The sequence below is a fragment of the Cricetulus griseus genome, chromosome 4, assembly GCF_003668045.3.
Source record: "Cricetulus griseus strain 17A/GY chromosome 4, alternate assembly CriGri-PICRH-1.0, whole genome shotgun sequence".
Taxonomy (NCBI): Eukaryota; Metazoa; Chordata; class Mammalia; order Rodentia; family Cricetidae; genus Cricetulus; species Cricetulus griseus.
The window spans coordinates 57,645,879-57,664,036 of record NC_048597.1 but is presented as its reverse complement, the minus strand read 5'-3'; the positions used below and the strand labels follow the sequence as shown (position 1 = coordinate 57,664,036).

Here is an 18,158-nt window from a genome sequence, read left to right as displayed (position 1 = left end):
ACAGTTTAAAAATTATAAGCTAGGTAAATTTAGTTCTGTTACCTGGTTTGGGTATACTTTTTCATTGTTAACCAACTTTGCATAAGGTCTGTATTTGAGAATTTTTTTCTCACGGGGGAAATTGCAGCAATCAAAATATTTGACATTAATTATTGTAGATTTCTGTTTTAAGTTGAGAAATGGAATAAGTCCTGCTTTTTAAATTTTACAAGTAAATTAAAACATAATGAAAACTGCTAGTGTTCTTTGATTCGTGAAATTTTCTCTCAGTGGATCAAATGTGATTTTTACAAAGATATCCTTCACTAGCCGGTTCTAATTTCTGGTACAATTAGAAGCTTATTACTGTTTTAAACTTGTAGGCATACTTAAGATAGAAGTTAATGGCCTAACTAATTTTAGAGTTTTTAAGTCATTAGGTCAGTTTTAAGACACTTTATATAGTTCACATTTTACCTTTAAGAAACTTGTTTTTAGGGGTATTTAGTTTATTTCTTTTTTTCCATCAGAATACAGTCGTTTTGAAGCTAAAATACATGACTTACGGGAGCAGCTGATGAGCAGTAGCATTAGTTCAGGGTCCGGTTCTCTTCGAACTAGCCAAAAGCGATCCCTCTATGTCAGGTGAGTTTTACTTAAAATTGTGACTTCACTTAATCATTTATGTATGCAGATTCTTTTACTGTGACTGACTTGAATTTACGAAGTGCAAATCAATAAAACATTTCCATGAGTGATTTTCTGACTCTTTCAGAAAATCTTTCAAGAGTTAGGATATTATAATTTTAATTTAAATTATGTGACCCTTTGAATCAGTAATGGTATAGAAAAGGCAAAATAAATGTGTACTAAAAATAGAAAAACTTAGGTTAATGTTTTAGTAATGATTACATAAACTTGGTTGGGTTAAATTTACCTGCATATATTCTTACACATAAAGCAACAAAATAAGAAGTAATGCTAAAAAGACTACATAAAATTCTAAACTAGTGAGGTCATTAACATTATTTATTGTAAAAGGAAAGGGAGGAGAACATGGTAGGCACTGCATCCCACTGTGTCCAAAACTGACCTCTTTCCTCCAAAGACCAGTTAACTCTAAACCAAAAATAGCCTCTCCCCCCCCCAAAAAAAAAAAATTAAAGTGTTGGGTAGCATGGAAAGATTTTACCTTAATTTTCAGTTTTCAGCTTAGGACAAAAGGATTCATGTTTTGTATTTCAGTCTGCTTGCCTTGTTTCTCCTTGGCTGTCTTCGCTGTGTCCTGGAAGTGCTGGGGATCACAGAGTACTTTTCCCCTGGTGCTAAGAATCAGACTCACGGCCTGTGTGTGCCAGGCAGGTGCACTGCAGTCCAGCCTTTCCCTCTGCTTCTGAGACAGCTTGTTTGGACTGAAGAATTGATTTATTTAAATATTGCATGTTAGTTAAATGATAGTAAATATTTCTTTTTAACAAATTTTTGAAGGACTCAACATTGTGCAGCTGTCAGATTAAATTAATAAAGTAAAGTATCTTTTAAGAAATTTGGCAGCTGATCGTTATTTGTACCTGATTTTCATTAATAATGACAATTGGGAGAAGTAGTAAGCAGGAAAATAATCACTATATTGGTATAGTCTTATACACTTAAACATTTATGTTAATCTATAGATGGGAATTTGTATTTCTAAATACCTAATCAAAGTAGAAAATAATATTATAGTTCATTTCTTTAGAATAGCTATATTTCTTTTAATTTGAGAATCCAATGTAGTTTGTTATTGGATTATAGTGAAAGAAATTTGGGGTTTGGGGTGCTGGATTTTTTATTTCTATTCTTTATTGTGTGACAGAGTATCAGTGTATTGCCAAGGCTCACCCTGAACTCCTAGTTCAGGCAATCCTCCTGCCTCAACTTCATGGGTAGCTAAGACTACAGTGTACCCAGAGATTTTTAAAATTTCTGTTACACCCTTTTCCAAATCTGATGTAATCCTCAGAACAGTTCTGCAATGTGTCATTAGACCAATTTAATAGGAAAGAAAAAGCAATGTGAAACCAAGTAAACTGTAGCCCTGGAAATGGTGAATCCAGCACTGACTCCGCCCTACTCGCTGAAGCATCTGTGTCACCACCCACTAGAAACTGTGCTAATGCGTCATGTGTCAGTTTTAATTTCCTAGAGGTCACAGTACGGTAAAGGAACTAGATATCCCAGCACTTAGGGGACTTAGGCAAAAACATGACTGAGTTTTGGGCCTACCTGGCCTACACAGAAACTCCTATATCAAATAAAAAAGCAAACATGCAGTCTATCCTAAAACATGGATGGCAATAAATAATATACTTAAAACTGTTTGCATTATAGAATGATTTCTTTCTTTTTTTTTTTTGATCTGTCTTATATATAATGTAAAATTGAACCTAAACGTTGTCTATACAAATACTATACTGTACTATACTAATAATTTGTCTGTATAAATTATATATACTTCTGGAATCCCATATATTTTTTAAATTAATTAATACCACTATGACAACTCATGAATTTTTCTCTTCTGAATCTAGAGCCCTTTTTGATTATGACAAGACTAAAGATAGTGGCCTTCCGAGTCAAGGGTTGAACTTCAAATTTGGAGATATTCTCCATGTTATCAATGCTTCTGACGATGAATGGTGGCAAGCCAGGCAGGTTACGCCAGATGGTGAAAGCGATGAAGTTGGAGTGATTCCTAGTAAACGCAGGTAAATGCTTTTTCTTAACACTTCAAAGTAGGACATTAATAAGTCACTGTTTCTCCTGGCATTTGTTTCACTGTGCTGTATGGGTGGACCTGAAGCACATTATGCTTAGTGAAGTTAGCCCAACCTCAGATGCTGTTTCACTTGTCGTGAAGTTTGAAATAGTCTGGGAAGAGCCGGGCATTGGTGACGCACGCCTTTAATCCCAGCACTTGGGAGGCAGAGGCAGGCGGATCTCTGTGAGTTCAAGACCAGCCTGGTCTATAGAGTGAGCTCCAGGACAGCCAGAGCTGTTACCAGAGAAACCCTGACTCAAAAAAATAAAAAATAAATAACTATGTGAGATGATAATTATGCAATTACCATGATGTATAGCAGTTGTTTTACCTGTGAATATCAAAAATATGTATAACAAATCAAATTATAGGCTTTATGGAGGGCCTAACATGTGCCATGGCATACGTGTGGCAGTCAGAGGACAACTTTGGTGTCAGTCCTTTTCTTCCACTTTGTCTGGAACAGGATCTCTCTTTTTCACCACTGCATACACCAGACTAGCTGATCCTGTGAGCTTTCAGAAACCCTCCTGTCTCCACGTTTCATCACTGTAGGGATTGCACTACCATTTCCTGTTTTGTGTTGATTCTGAGAATCCAAGCTGTGTGCTGAATGTTTTTCACACTGAGCCATCTCTCCAGCCTTGGTTTTGAGACACGGTCTTGCTGACCTTGTCTCACTCTCTGACCTTGACTTCTCAATCCTCCTATCTGAGCCTCCCAAGTGTCAGGATTGCAGCTATGCATTACTATACTTTAAATATACACAGTTTAAAATTTTTGAACCCTAAGATTATTGAACTAATAAGTTGAGAAAACTGAATGAATAAATATCTTTCTCTAAATAGTGATTTTATATATGCTTTGTTTTCCATGGTGTGATTCATAACTATTTAAATCTGTCACATTTAAATGAAACCAGTGGAGGTCCTAGTGAGGTAGCACACACTTTTAATCCCAACACTCAGAGGCAGAGGCAGGCAGATCTCAGTCAAGGACAGTCAAGGTTACATGGTGGGACTCTGTCTCAAACAAACAAAAAAGTAGCCAGTGATATAACTAGAAAATATTCTGTCACCAGATTATCTTTGAGGGGGTGGGGGAGATGGTTTAGCACTGGTTGCTCTTTCAAAGGACCCGAGTTTCATTACCCAGCATGCATGAGGCCTGGGTTCAATCCCTAGTGCCTGCCACAAAAGAAAAAGAAAGTAGAGGGAAGAAAGAAAGCCTTGTAGAATGCTTCATTCCCTTTTAATTTTGGTTATTTAGACTTATTTCAAGATAGCCAGCAAATGTGGTCTTAATACTTATTATAGCTAGTTAATACATTTAGGATCAAGTTTATTGATGAATTGGATTTATACTTTTATTGAAAAAATACACCATATTATGTCTGTTTCTCTTATATAGCACAAATAGGTACTTTATTTTATTTGAAGTATTAAGGATTGAGCCCCCACCCTCACCCCCAGGCTCTGCATGCTACACAAGCATTGTACCACTGAACTGCACCCTAAGCCCAAGAACTGAAGGATTGATCACCAAGATTTGTAATTATTATAGCTGTTGCTAGCTAGCTCTATATGCTTAGCAAGATCCATCTGTTGTATAATCATGTTTGATGGAAAATCTTATTTTAGGAGTGCAGCCTTTGGCATTCCTCTTTCCTAGATTAGAATATAGTGTGCTTCAATTCAGAAACGCTCCTCTGCCTTCTTGAGTCAATAGAAATTATGCATCTTAAATATCAAAGTTGGAGCTCCTGAAAGTTGTCATATCCTTTGGAGTCTCGTAACCTAATGAAGGGTTTACATGTGCCCTCACCCAGTGAGAAACATGCTGGCTTGAGTGGAGAGAAAGAAGTAACACAGATCCACCTTGAGGTACCCACCCATCCCCAGTTCATAAACAATATCGTAGAACATGAATTTTTCTACCATAGAATATAGTAGGAAGGCACAGAAAATTTGTCTTTTTTTTTTTTTTTAAGGTGAAGTAGTTCTTTGTTTTTACGTACTTTGTCTTTACGTATGTACAAAGAATTCATTAACCATTCCTTCCGGTGGAAAACAGCATAAAAAGCAGCCTCCAGCTGCTCTGCTCAGGTCTGGGTTTCCTCTTGCTCAGGTGAGGGGTGGGTGCTTCTCCCACTTTGATTAATTGATCCTGCTGCCACTTGATACCACCTTTCAATATTTTGTGCCAAAGAAACATTCTTCAAAATCTAAGATATTTTATTTATTCATTTATTTTTATTTTATATGTGTTGGTGTTTTGTCTGTAGAATGGCTGTGTGAGGGTGTCAGATCCCCTGGAACTGGAGTTACAGACAGTTGTGAGCTGTCTTATGGGTGCTGGCAATTGAACCTGGGTGCTCTGGAAGAACAATCAATGCTCCTACCTGTAGAGCCATCTCTCCAGCTCCCAAAATCTTCTGTATTTACATTATACTATTTTTGAGTCCAGATAACACCAATTCTGTTCTTTTTCAAAAGCATGGCACCGAGAGGATCTTGAAAGGTTGTTGGGCACTTTGGTTTGCCAAATAACAATTTAGGCATTATAATGCCCAGCTCTTTCTGTACATCAAAGAAAGGCATGGTGTCCCTCCACAGTGCCCTTGACAGCTCTGGACACAGTTCCACAACTGCAGGCTTCGGGAAGAAGCAGGCACCTTCATTGTTTTCTTGAGTGCTTTTAAATAGAACTGTCTTCTATCCACAAATCCAACACCATGAAGAATTACAGTTCTTGATTTTATTTCAGGAATGGCATTTACAAATACTACTTATTTACTGAACAAAACAATTGGAAAAGTCCATTTTGGATGGTAAATGTTTATTCAATAAATTCTAGTTTAGTGGTACTGTCAGAAAATACTGGGACAAGTTTATAAATTATCCGTGCCATAGACTCCAACTCTTCTTCTGGAGTCTAAAGAACATAATCTGTGAGTATTAAGATCCTACTGTACTCAAAACATTAGCTAGATAATTTTCCTAGGCTGTTCTGCTGGGTTTTCCTGCAGTATGCTATCATACTTAAATCTGAAAATTAAAGGTTTATGAAAAGTTTAATTTACATGAAACCAAATATGCCTGATTCATATTGATGATTTAAATGAGATTTTGTTTTGTTTATTCACTTGTGTATTTGAGTAGGTGACCCTTTTGTTATTACTTCTTTGAGTGACAAGACTGTAGCCCATCCCAGCTGGAACTCACTGTGGAATACACTCTGACCTCAAGCTCACAGTGAGCTTCCATGCCCAGTATAGATGGTCCTTTAACAAGGTTCAAAACTGAACAGTTTTAAAAGCCATTCTGGCACCTCTTAATCTGGTCCCAAAGTTCACCTTTCACCCTCAAAGACATAATGAAGGTTGCCTGTTCTTGTCCTTCCAAAATACTATTCAGCTCTGACGTGTATACTATATTGTATCTTTATACATATATATTAATGGAATTAAGCTTAATTTTTTCCACATTTTTTACATTTCAGAGCTACAGAACAGTACAAAATTTTTCAAGAATAATACAGTATGCATCCAAATTTTTGAGTTTTGCTACATTTGCTTTTTCTCTTGAGCTTAATTTTCCTAATATATGTTCGCTGCTAAACTAGTATCTAAATGAAAAAGGAAGAGACCTGGAAAAATGACTGGTCTGTTTTCAGTGTAATTATGGAACTTAGTGCATGTGTGTGTGCATTTGTATACTGTAGTTTGGTACTTCATAAGAGATTTCTTACTTCATAGTAAAACGATGTGTCATTTTGTATAAGTGATCTCAAGCAAGGCTTTTAATTGTATTGAACTTGAATAACGTCTAGGGGCTGGTGAGATGGCTTGGTCTGTAAAGTGTTACACAAATGTGAGGACCTGAGTTTAATCTTGACACCCACGTAGAAATGTCAGGTGCAGGATAGTGTACTCGAGGAATTCCAACTCTGAGGAGTCAGAGACGACAATCCCTGGAGTGTGCCCACCAGCCAGTCTAGCCAGATTGGTGAACTGTAGGTTCAGTGAGAAACCCTGCCTCAAAAATGTGGGTAGGGGGCTGAAGAGATGGCTCAGCAGTTGAGAACATATATTGCCCCTTGCAGAGAATCCAAGTTTGGATCCCAACACCCAAATCATATTATATGTTTATGACTAAATTCCCAGAGGATCCAACTCTGTCTTTCCTGGGTATCTACATTTGTTCATTCTCATACACAGGGATACATACATACATACATACATACATACATACATACATACATACATACATACATCTAAATGTATTTTTTAATGGTAGCGAGCATGTAAGGAAGATCTCTCAAAGTGACCTTTAACTTTCATGCATACATATGTACATGCATGTATACTCACAAACATGTGCACAAACAAATTATTCTTACCTGAAATAATAATGTAGACCTATAAACCCCAGCTACTGGAAAGGTAAGACAAGGTTTTGAATTCACATCAAACTTGAATAACATAGTGAAATTCCAACTTAAAAACAGAAAAAAAAGAAAATCTAGGAATCAAGACTCAGTGCTAGAAAATATGTCTGATGCGTGTAAGGCTTAAGATTCAGTCTCAGCAATAAAGTCAGTAACCTTCTGTGCTTTGACAGAGTGGAGAAGAAAGAACGAGCACGGTTAAAAACAGTCAAGTTCAATTCTAAAACAAGAGGCGATAAAGGGGTGAGTATCTGAAATCTCTTATTTCTGGAAATCCTTAAGACAATAGACCTCTCCATAATTTTTATTTCAGCTCTGTTGTTGCAATGAGAAGACTTAGTATAGGAATTAACTGTGAGCAACTCTTGCCACAGGTTAGAACAGTAGTACTTATTTATTGTAAAGTATCTATTCTGCAGACCTTTTCAAATTATGTCATTTGATAGACTCTTAGTAACTTGATGAATATTAACTTTATAAATGTTAGAAATTCAGCTTTCATTCAGATGTATTAGGCTTTTGTTAGTTGAATTAATGATGCACATGTATAATCCCAAGGCATAGAGACAAGCATCTAGGCAATAGACATACTTATGTTTCAGGTATTACAGGTCAGCTAGTTAATGATTCTTCTGTACTATATTCCCATTAAACATTATTACCTGCTGGGCATGGTGGTGCACGCCTTTAATCCCAGCAGTCAGGAAGCAGAGGCAGGCAATTTCTATGAGTTTGAGGCCAACCTACTCTACATAGTGAATTTCAGGCCATCCATGGATACACCCTGTCTTTCAACAGGTGTGCGTGTACATGTTTAACTCAATCACAGTATAAGTTTACAAGTTACAGGTGATGTCCTGGAGAGGTCTTTGTTCTGTATTCCCTTCATCCCATAATTAATTTCTTACTATAATCCATGCTTTTGGATGTTAGGATCAACACAAACCTATATTTAGAGGAAATAAAGAAGGTCAAAAGAAGTTGTATAGAGGGCAAAAACATACTTTAGGTGTTTATTTTTCATTTACTTTAAATCCACTTGAATATGAAAATAGAAGATGTTGATAGATGAGAAAGATAGTACAGTTATACTATGTATGCAATTCCTAAATTACCTGTAACCCCCTACAGCAAAATGTTAAGTAAGCTAAAGAAAGAACTTTTACATATGCTGTATTGAAGTGCTTTTCATAATGTTTGTGTCTTCGGTTTTTTTAATCTGAAGCAAAATTTTATAAGCTTTTCATTATACTTGAAATAAATATAAAAGCTAAATCAGCAAATACATTTACTCTCTGTACACCCTCATCACTATACATTACAGCTCACTAAGCATCCAGTGCTTAAAACTTTAATAGTTTAAATCTGAATAAATTATGTAATTCCATTTTTGAAAGTGATAAATTTCTCTAAAATCAATTTGTAACTTTCAGACAAAAAATTGCAATTACATCTTGTAACCTGAAGTAATATATGTTAGTTTTATTGGAAGAAAAACCCTAAATACTGAGGATATTAAATAACTCAGTGTTTTCTTTATTTGTTTTATGTGTGTTTTTAAAAATAAGTCAGAACAGTAAACCATCAATGAATTGAAAAAGAGGTTGCATGTTTTAACTTTCCTTTCATTCTGTAAAAAGTTAACTTAATTAACGACATTTAAATCTTAGTCTTGTTTGTTGACTGTAACCAACTTTGTACACGGTCACTGTGTTCTAACACAGCACCACAAGTATGCATGGTACTGACTGGGGTAAAAATACGCTTGCCATTGATGCAGAACTGCATTTCTTTCGGTAGTATTCTCTAGTCCTCCTTTTCCTTTCCTTACGTGGTGATCTGCAAGCTTTTTTCCATTGCAAACCTTTAACATTTCAGTTCCTCATTAACATTTTTAACACTCATTTAACTATTTTTAAAATGCTACATACGGAAATTATATGTCTATGTGTTTAATATACATATCAGGAGTTTGTGGCATTGTTTCATTTCTTATGTTTAGTGCACTCTTACAACATAACATTAATGATACTAGGAGATGAAATCATTTTTATTGAAAATACAGAAAAACTGAAGGTAACATGTCTCTTCAGTTTTGTATTTTCCATACACTTTTTTTTATTTGTTTGCTTATGCTACTTTTATTTGCACTTTTAATAAGTTATTCACCTGGGTGATATTCAATTTGTACAATTAATACACTTCTTAACTAACACATTTCTTGCTATCCTTTATTATGATGTCCTTGTGATATCTCATTTTGGCTAACTGCAAAGATAACAAAAATCAAAACATTTTAAACTTCATGTTTCTTTTGGTTGTGTGCTAGGAAACTGACTCTGACCACTATATATGCAGTAAAAAGAGTAAATAACCTTTTAAAAAAAAAATCATCAATTTTGCCAAAAACTATAAACTCAAACCAATGATTCTTATCCAAAAATGATTACCGTATTTTCTCTGCTGAAACTTAAATTTTCTCCTTTTTAAAATTTGGACTTAAGTTTTTTTAATCACATGATGCTACTTGACGGTTTATTAAAAAGGCTGCCAAACCAGATTTCCCACAGTCCCACTCCTCAGCAACAACATTTTTAGCTTCTGCTTAAGAGGTTTTTTTCCTAGCTCCTCAGAACCTTCAAATTTTAAGATAATTTGCTAACTTAACTTGTAATGATTCTTTTCACAGTAAAACTTGAGTTATAGAATTAGAGCTAAAGGTTATTTCCTTAATTGCTTATACCACATGCTATAAACAAGTACATGGAATACAGATTGGTATCAATATGCTTCAAAATAATATGCAGTAATGGCCCCACTTACTTGTGAAAGAATGCATTTCAAGACTCCAGTGGTAGCTTGGCCGTGATGGCCCACACCTTTAATCCCAGCACTTGGGAGGCAGAGGCAGGTGGATCTCTTTGAGTTCAAGGCCAGCCTGGTCTACAAGAGCTAGTTCCAGGACAGCCTCCAAAGCTACACAGAGAAACCCTGCCTCGAAAAACCAAAGGGGAAAAAAAAAAAAAAAAAGACTCCAGTGGATTCTTGAGGCCATGGATGGAACCAAAATACATATATACTGGGTTTCTATTGTAGATACATATCTATGACAAGTATAATTTATAAACTAGGCACAATATGAGATCAATAATAGCAATGTAATGTAAGAATTGTCATTATTGCTACTCTTGCACTTTGGTGCATTAAGTAAAATGATGTTTACTTGAACATAAACACATTGATACCAAGAAGTCGATCTGATAACAAAGATGGCTACCCAGTCTTATTCACAAATCAGTTGGGTATACAGAGTAGATGCAATGGACAGAATGACAATTCACATTTGGGGTAGGTTGAAGGAGGATAGCATAAAATTTCATCATGATACTCACATCAAGATGCAGTTTAAAACGTGGGGATTGTTCATTTCTGAATTAGTCCACTTAATATTTTCAAACCAAGTAACTGAAGCCCTGAGAAGTAGATTGCCAATGGTACAGGGCTGCTACATGTAGTATCTTATGACACCAAATCAAAACAAGATTTGAAAATCAAAACAAGATTTTTCTCTTTGGGCTAGTGTTGTGGCTTAGGAGTAAAGCACTTGCCTAGCATGTGTAAGGCCCTGGGTTCAACCCCCTCCACCCCCCACCCCACTACCACCCCACCACCCACCACCCCAACAAACAAAACATCTTCATATCATCCCCACTCTGGATGATGTGTTTTAATGTCACTAGTGGGTAAGGTCTTTTCTACTTAGAAAGCCCGAAGCAGAGGAATTGCACAGGGAGCGCTTCCTCTTTAATAAACATCGTCATCCTTCATGCTTCACAGTCTCCAATTAGTGATTGCATAAATGCTCGATCCATTTGTATGTCACAGAGCCCACACTTAATTTACCTTATTCTCTTCCAAAAGAATTTTTTTGTTGTTAGGAACGACCTTATAGTTATTTAGGTTTGCTTTGTTAATAGTGGCTATTGTGTTAATTCATTGTAGCCGCAAATAAAGGCATAAAAGAAAAAGCATAATTAGGACAAAGTAAAATCAAGATTTCTACTTAATTCGTGAAAGATAATTGAGCAGCAATATAACATTAAAAATAACTTGGCATCACATATATATTACTCTACCTGGGAATTTTCCTAGAAAAATACATATTCATATAAATAAATATTAGCTTGGTTTATACTGTAATAGTAATCGAATTAACTCTATACTTTTTTGTCAAGTAGCATTTATTCCTTAAGATAAAACAGAATGTGCTCTAAAATTTTAATGTTTGCCACATACAAAATATTAGAATTATAGGACCTTATACAAAATCAGAAATTCATTTTTTATGTGATCAGTGTAAAATTCATGCAGACTGCACACTGTGGTCACAGGAGTCAGCTTCCGTAGCTGCTAGGCTGGGCCTTTGTGCACACAGAAGTAGACACCCCCTTTGTTTTGCCCCTCCTTCTCTTCTTCAGCAGTCATTCAATGACAAGCGTAAAAAGAACCTCTTTTCCCGAAAATTTCCCTTCTACAAGAACAAGGACCAGAGTGAGCAGGAAACAAGTGATGCTGACCGTAAGTATGTGGATCCATTGGTCAACTGAAAATAGAATGTAGAGGGACCTACTGCCCTGCAGTTGGTTGTTACCATGGAGACAGTTTCAAGAGCTGCAACAGGTTACTTGTCTTAACCAGGAGAAATTTAATACACACAAATTAATTTGTATGCCATTTTTAACTTTTCTGGAACCTAGGAATTATTGAATAGTATTAAGTTATCTGTTTATAACTTACATATAAAAATAGATATAATTCTTTGAAATAAAGGTTCATATAAAAAGCACTTGACACAAGTGTATTTCTGAGGGAAAAAATATGTAGGTACCTGATGTAGAGGTGTAGTACTGCCAGTTTCTGATACTAGATCATCTGGAATCATTCCATTTCTCTTGGTTCATCATTATATATAGCTTATATAAATTTTACTTATAAAATATCAAAATGACCTGAGATTTTTCCTTTCTATTCTAATCAGCCTCTAAGCTCCAGTGTTTATTCTCTTTGTAGGTAACATTTAGTTGGTAGCTCATTCTAAACTTGGAAAAAAATCTACAACCAATCTTCATAAAATGTGTGTACCTGTAATGGTCTTGGAACTGTCTCTTATTGTAGCACCAATTCTATGCATCACTGACAACTATTCTCTTTGATTGTCTTTTTATTGCTTGCTCTCTGGGGACTACTCTCTACAGGAGATCCCTGACGACATGGGATCAAAAGGCCTGAGTAAGTGATTGAAACACTCCCAAGTTATTTTTTAACCTCCTACCTTATTCAGGTACATTTTGAGATTCACAGTAGTGCCTTTCTGGCATGAGGAGGTATGTGCTTTAGATGGCTTTTAGACTTTCCATGTTTGTAACATGCTTGGGATTTTTATTTCTATAGTACAATTTTTATTGTTTTCTGTGTTCCCTTTTTAACATAACACTTGAAAAACTCAGTGACATTTTGAGTTTTATAATTTTTCTGATAGTTACTTTTGCTAAAAAAAGAAATTTAACTGTAGGGGTTTTTAAAGTCTTTTTAAATAATACCACCTGCCCATATTAATATTGACATGTACATGTTTGGAGTTTTGTGTCTCCCTTTTTAAAACAAGTTTAAATCACTACAGTTGTATGTTAGAAAACCCTTGCTTTTATGTGAAAGTATAAGATAGACATCAAGTTCAAGCAGCAGTCTAGGGGAAATTGAATAGCCTCCTTTCTTAAGGCTGTAAGATTGAATATACTATAATTAATGTTCCTCCCTTAACCAGGTTTTTTTCTTTGATTTATTGTTGCTGCTGCTGCTGCTGCTGCTGCTGCTGCTGCTGCTGCTGCTGCTGCTGCTGCTGCTGTTCTTAAATTTCTGTCTACTAACTAATTAGTCGTCATATAAAGGTTAGCAGGGGGCTGGAGAGATGGCTCAGCGATTAAGAGCACTGGCTGCTCTTCCAGAGGACCCGGGTTCAATTCCCAGCATCGATATGGCAGCTCACAACTGTCTGTAACTGTACTTCCATGGGATCTGATGCCTTTTTCTGGTGTGTAGACATATATACAGACACAGCACATATACATAAAATACATAAATAAATCTTTTAAAAATAAAATAAAAAACAAAGGTTAGCAGATTCTGATATGTAGAAGGAATCTGCTAAATATTTGAATAAGAGCCAAGCATGTAACACATGCCTGTAATCCCATCACTGCTCTGTAAGAGTGAGTTGCTGTTTTAAATTGGGTGTTTTCAAATCGATGAAGTATAAAAAGTCACCTAATATTACTAAGTTAAATTTAGGTGATCATGACTCATAGAAATAATCATTCAAGCTAATTTTTTTGTTAAATTGTTCATTTCATTTGAATTAGTAGGCATTTTGAAAACTTGTAGTTTTATTGATAATTAACTAGTTAGCCTTCCAACAATTATATCATTAAATAATACTAAGTTTTACAGTTTTAATGATGGATTTTTACATTTCAACGATTTACTTTTACTTCGGTCTTAATGTCTTAGGTAAATAAAGTGCTTCTGCCTACTAGGCATGCTTTGCTCTAGGCACGCTTCATACACTGGTTTGCTTGTCTTCTTAGTTGGGTGAGTAGGGAGGTGGAAAGGATCTGAGAAGAGCTGAGGTAAGGGGAAACATGATCAAAATATATTGTACAAAATTTTTTAATTAAAAAATATAATTTGGTGGCACCACAGATTTCCAGTCACTAGTGGCAGCTTCTTTACATTTTGGGAAGATTGCCAATGCAAACCTTCAGTAACTGGAGAATATCTCCACAGATTGCTGATGCTCTGAGATTACATTTTAGAGGGTGTATGGTCAATTTGGAATTTTTGAATCTCCTTGAAGCCCCAGAGACCTATGAAAGCCCTCACTAAAGAGAACAAAGTAGGGAACTGGCCCTCACTGCTGCTGCTGTCCATGATCACGGCTCCCACATTTTACACTGTTACATGTGCTCACGCCTTGCCCTGTGTCTCTCTCTAACTGGGAATTGAAACTTCCTTTAAAAACTATGAAAAATACAGACAATGTCACCTGGGGAAAGATTTAATTTTCTAACAGTATTATAATTCACTGAATTATAAGTATCTGCTTCATTTCACAGGAATTGAAAGAATTTGTTAACTTGGCACCCTAAAGGCCAAGGTTTTATTCAGAAAACATGGAAGGTGACAGAAAAAATACCAGTAGAATTCTAAAATTAGGTATGAAGGAGGTTATCTTGTAAAACAAACATATAAGCATTACAGGCTGCTTGTTATTATAGAGAAAAAAACTGGAAGAAGGGTGCATTAGGGCATTACTTACAGCTTCATTAACCTATATGCTAAAGTTCAAAATAAGACTAAAGAAGAGAAAACACAATAGGCGACAGACAGATGGGGCACTCAGAAGTGAATCATAACACACAGTTTCAGAAAGGATCTCTGCCTATCTAGAATGCACTCTATTTCCTTTCTGTTTTCACAATTTTGAATTTTATAAAACACCTCAACAATCTCCTCAGCTAACCACATAAGTTTCTTGTATCTGTCTACTTTCTTATTCTAAAAGCTGATGGAAGCAGAGTGGTGCACAACTGTCAAGTGCCAAAGCCAGACTTACTTTTGTTCCAAATAAGATGTCATGTATTGCTTGGGATTGACAATCTAACATTTGGAGAGAATAAACATGTTTGAGAAGACAGGTAAAACATGGTTAAATTTGAAATAACCGTGTTTGCCAGGCATCTTAAAAATAGAAGAGGCATGGGGGGAAGGGAGCCCTAGGGAATACTTTCTTCCTGTTTTAAGCAGGTCACCTGGGGCCTATAATTTGCTAGACAGGTAACCCACAGCAGCCCTAGACTTGAAGAATATATTTGCATCAAGGACAGGCTTTTTATGAATTAATAAGAAATAGGCTATCTACTAGAAAACTGGACAAGGGATGAGACAAGTATGTTGGCTTTCTGTTACTAACAAAACCCTAAGATAATCAGCTTTAAAGACAAATGCTCATTTGGACTCATTTTGAAAGCTTCAGTCCATGATCACTTGGTCCTGTTGTTTGGAAGGCATGTGGCAAAGTAGCACATCATTGCAGAATGTGTGTGGTGGCTAAGCTGCTCACCTTATGGCTCCAGGAAGTACAGAAAAAGTCTGAAAAGAAAAGGCTAGTGTCCTGTTGCTCTCTTGGAGATCACACCCACGGTGACCTAAAGCTGCGCACTAGGCTGCACCTGTTAAGTGTCTACACCTGATCATACCAAGCTGGGGGCCAAATCCTTAATTTATGGGCCTTTGAGAGACGACACAGGTGCAGCCCCTAGCACAGCAGAGCTCAGAAGATAAGCTGATACAAGAAACGTGTGTAAAAATACTATTTCCCCAGTAGTCAACATATGCAAAGTGATTCCTCTTACCCATTGCCTGAAGACACATTCCCTGATGGAGAGAGTTCTATAGAGTAGCTTTTAATGCACTGTGATCACAAATAGAAATTAATACAGCCTTACTTCAAAAATTTTATCTTTTGGTCCATTAAATCCTTTTCAGGGAGATTACCCTCAGGCTATAATTAGGGATGAAGATAAATTTTATCATTATTCAGAAATAACAATAAAAATAAAAAAAATTGAAGCCATCCTATCTTGATTTGGAAATAGTTGGAAATATGACTTATTATATGACAATTGAAAAAGAACCATGTCGCTCATGTCTGTAATCTAGCCCTGTAAGGGCACAGCAAGAGCATCACAAGCCTGACATCAGCCTGGTCTACACACAAATGACATGGAAAGTGCTCACAGCACAAACAAAAAGTAGAAATGAAGCTATGCACTCCAGATGTGCAATGTGCTTGGCACTCTGAAACTATATTCTTGTCCTTGTCTTTTAATATTCATATATATGCCTTTCTTTTGGGGAGGTATGTAGGAGAGGGAGAAATATTTAGGTCATACATGCATATATTTGTTTAGCTTTACAAAATTGGTTCTCTATATGCATAGTTTCCTTACCTAAGAATTGAACAAATTGCAGATTGAAAGTTCTTGTGGAATATTTGTTTAACTAGGCAAAGATGTTATTTTTGTTAATGCTGCATTTGTTTAACCATGTAAAGATGTGATTCATTTGTATTAATTAAATAAAATTAACCTGGGCTCAGAGAATCGGGGTTATCAACTAGTTGACAGGAAGTAGCAGGGAGGAGCTTTGCCTGGGTTTTTGGTTTTTTGTTTTTGTTTGTTTGTTTGTTGTTAGTTTGGGGCAGTGTGAAAGGGCATGGCTTCTGGGGATGCCATCTAAGAGAGAAAGTTAGTCTGTTACTACTTTAACTCTCTGAACTCCAGTTTTTCACCCTTCGAATCTCTGATTGAGCAGCAGAGCCACTAGTAGTTTCAAGTGCAGCCACTATGAGTGAGGTAAAACAGTATTTTGGTGCCCCGATGTATCAGGCTTTCTCTGGGCCCCAACCAACTGCCAAATAAAGACAGAGAGACTTATTATTAGTTATAATTGCTCGGCCTTAGCTTAGGCTTGTTTCTTGCTAGCTGTTATAACTTAATTTAACCTGTTTCCCTACATCTATGTTTTGCCTCAGACTTTTTGCCTTTTCTTTCATTCTATATGTCCTACTCCCGGTCTGGATGGCTGACAGCTGCCTGGATAGCTGGCCCTGGGCATCTCCCTCTCTTCCTCCTCCTCCTATTTATTCTCTCTTCCCACCAGCCCCGCCTGTCCCTCTGCTGCCTAGCTGCTGGCTATTCAGACTTTTATTCAACCAATCAGGTGCCTTAGGCAGGCAAAGCAACACATCTTTACATCGTTAAACAAATGCAGCATAAACAAATGTAACTCATCTTTACAAAATTAAAGTAATATTCCACAACAAAATATTTGGGGAGAAAAGTTCAGGTATCTGCAAAGCAAAGCATAAAACTTGAATTTGCCACATACTCAAAGCACTGCATTAAATGTGCTGCAATGATGTGTTGGCATCCTCCTCCTGTAGCTTCCTGATTTCACAAATCCTCTGTCTTTCCGTAGCACTTTCATTTACTATTATTGATTCACAGCCTCTAGTGGTGTATATTAAATTGGCTTTAATTTCCTTCTCATTCTCTGAACAATACTGTACAGCTATTATTTACACTGTACTGGGTATTATAGAATCAAAATGGATTAATGTAAATGGGAGACGACTATGTCACTCTGCCTATAGTCCAGCATTTGGGAGGATAGAGGCTCTGTGAAAAGGAGTTCAGTGACAGACTTGGCTACCTATTATAGGGCAGCCTGGATTACACGAGGCTGTCTAGCAAGGAAAGAAAAGAGTGGGGGGAAAGTGCAAATCCTACAAGTTTCATGAAAGGGACCTTCACATCCTCAAATTGTATCAGCTGTAGAGTCCTGGAGCAATCTCTGGTGGATATTCAGGGATGACTGTGCTGGCAAATAATTGTCCAGACTGTTTTTACCCATAATCCTAACCCCAGTAGATGGTTCTGGCTGCTTTATATCCCTGTCTCTGCTTGTCTGGTTTTGTTGTAAGTAAATTTAAATACCTATTAATCTGTGTATTAGCTGTCTCACTTTTTTTGTCAAGTTATGTTCAAGTTTTTGTTATGTTTTTATTTTGGCAGAGCAAGGGCTTGACCCAGGTGCTTCTTCCTGCATGCTAAGCAAGGGCTGTACCACTGAGCTACAGCCCCACCCCCAAAAGATGATTTTTAGAGGAGGGGCACTTTATCTTTCTGGTTAGTTCTCGGGCAGTACCAATGATTGTCCTAGTTCAAAGCCTACACTCAGATTAACAAGGTTTTGTCATAGAGGAACTAAGTACAGAAAAATGTAAGAACCCACAAAGTTTATTATAGTA

General features: G+C 36.5%; 1 protein-coding gene across 10 annotated transcripts in view; it reads left to right on the top strand.

Annotated features, from left to right (window-relative positions):
• Positions 1-18,158, top strand: part of Dlg1 (discs large MAGUK scaffold protein 1) — a 204,465-nt gene that overhangs the window by 166,548 nt on the left and 19,759 nt on the right. For 5 of the 10 annotated variants that reach the window (XM_027412872.2, XM_027412876.2, XM_027412871.2 and 2 more), the window contains 4 exons: positions 510-624; positions 2,550-2,726; positions 7,402-7,471; positions 11,707-11,806. In XM_027412872.2, the coding sequence (XP_027268673.1) occupies positions 510-624; positions 2,550-2,726; positions 7,402-7,471; positions 11,707-11,806 (462 nt within the window). Of the gene's footprint in view, positions 1-509; positions 625-2,549; positions 2,727-7,401; positions 7,472-11,706; positions 11,807-12,483; positions 12,518-18,158 lie in introns of all 10 variants that reach the window. The other 5 variants (XM_027412879.2, XM_027412875.2, XM_027412880.2 and 2 more) reach the window with 2 other exon arrangements.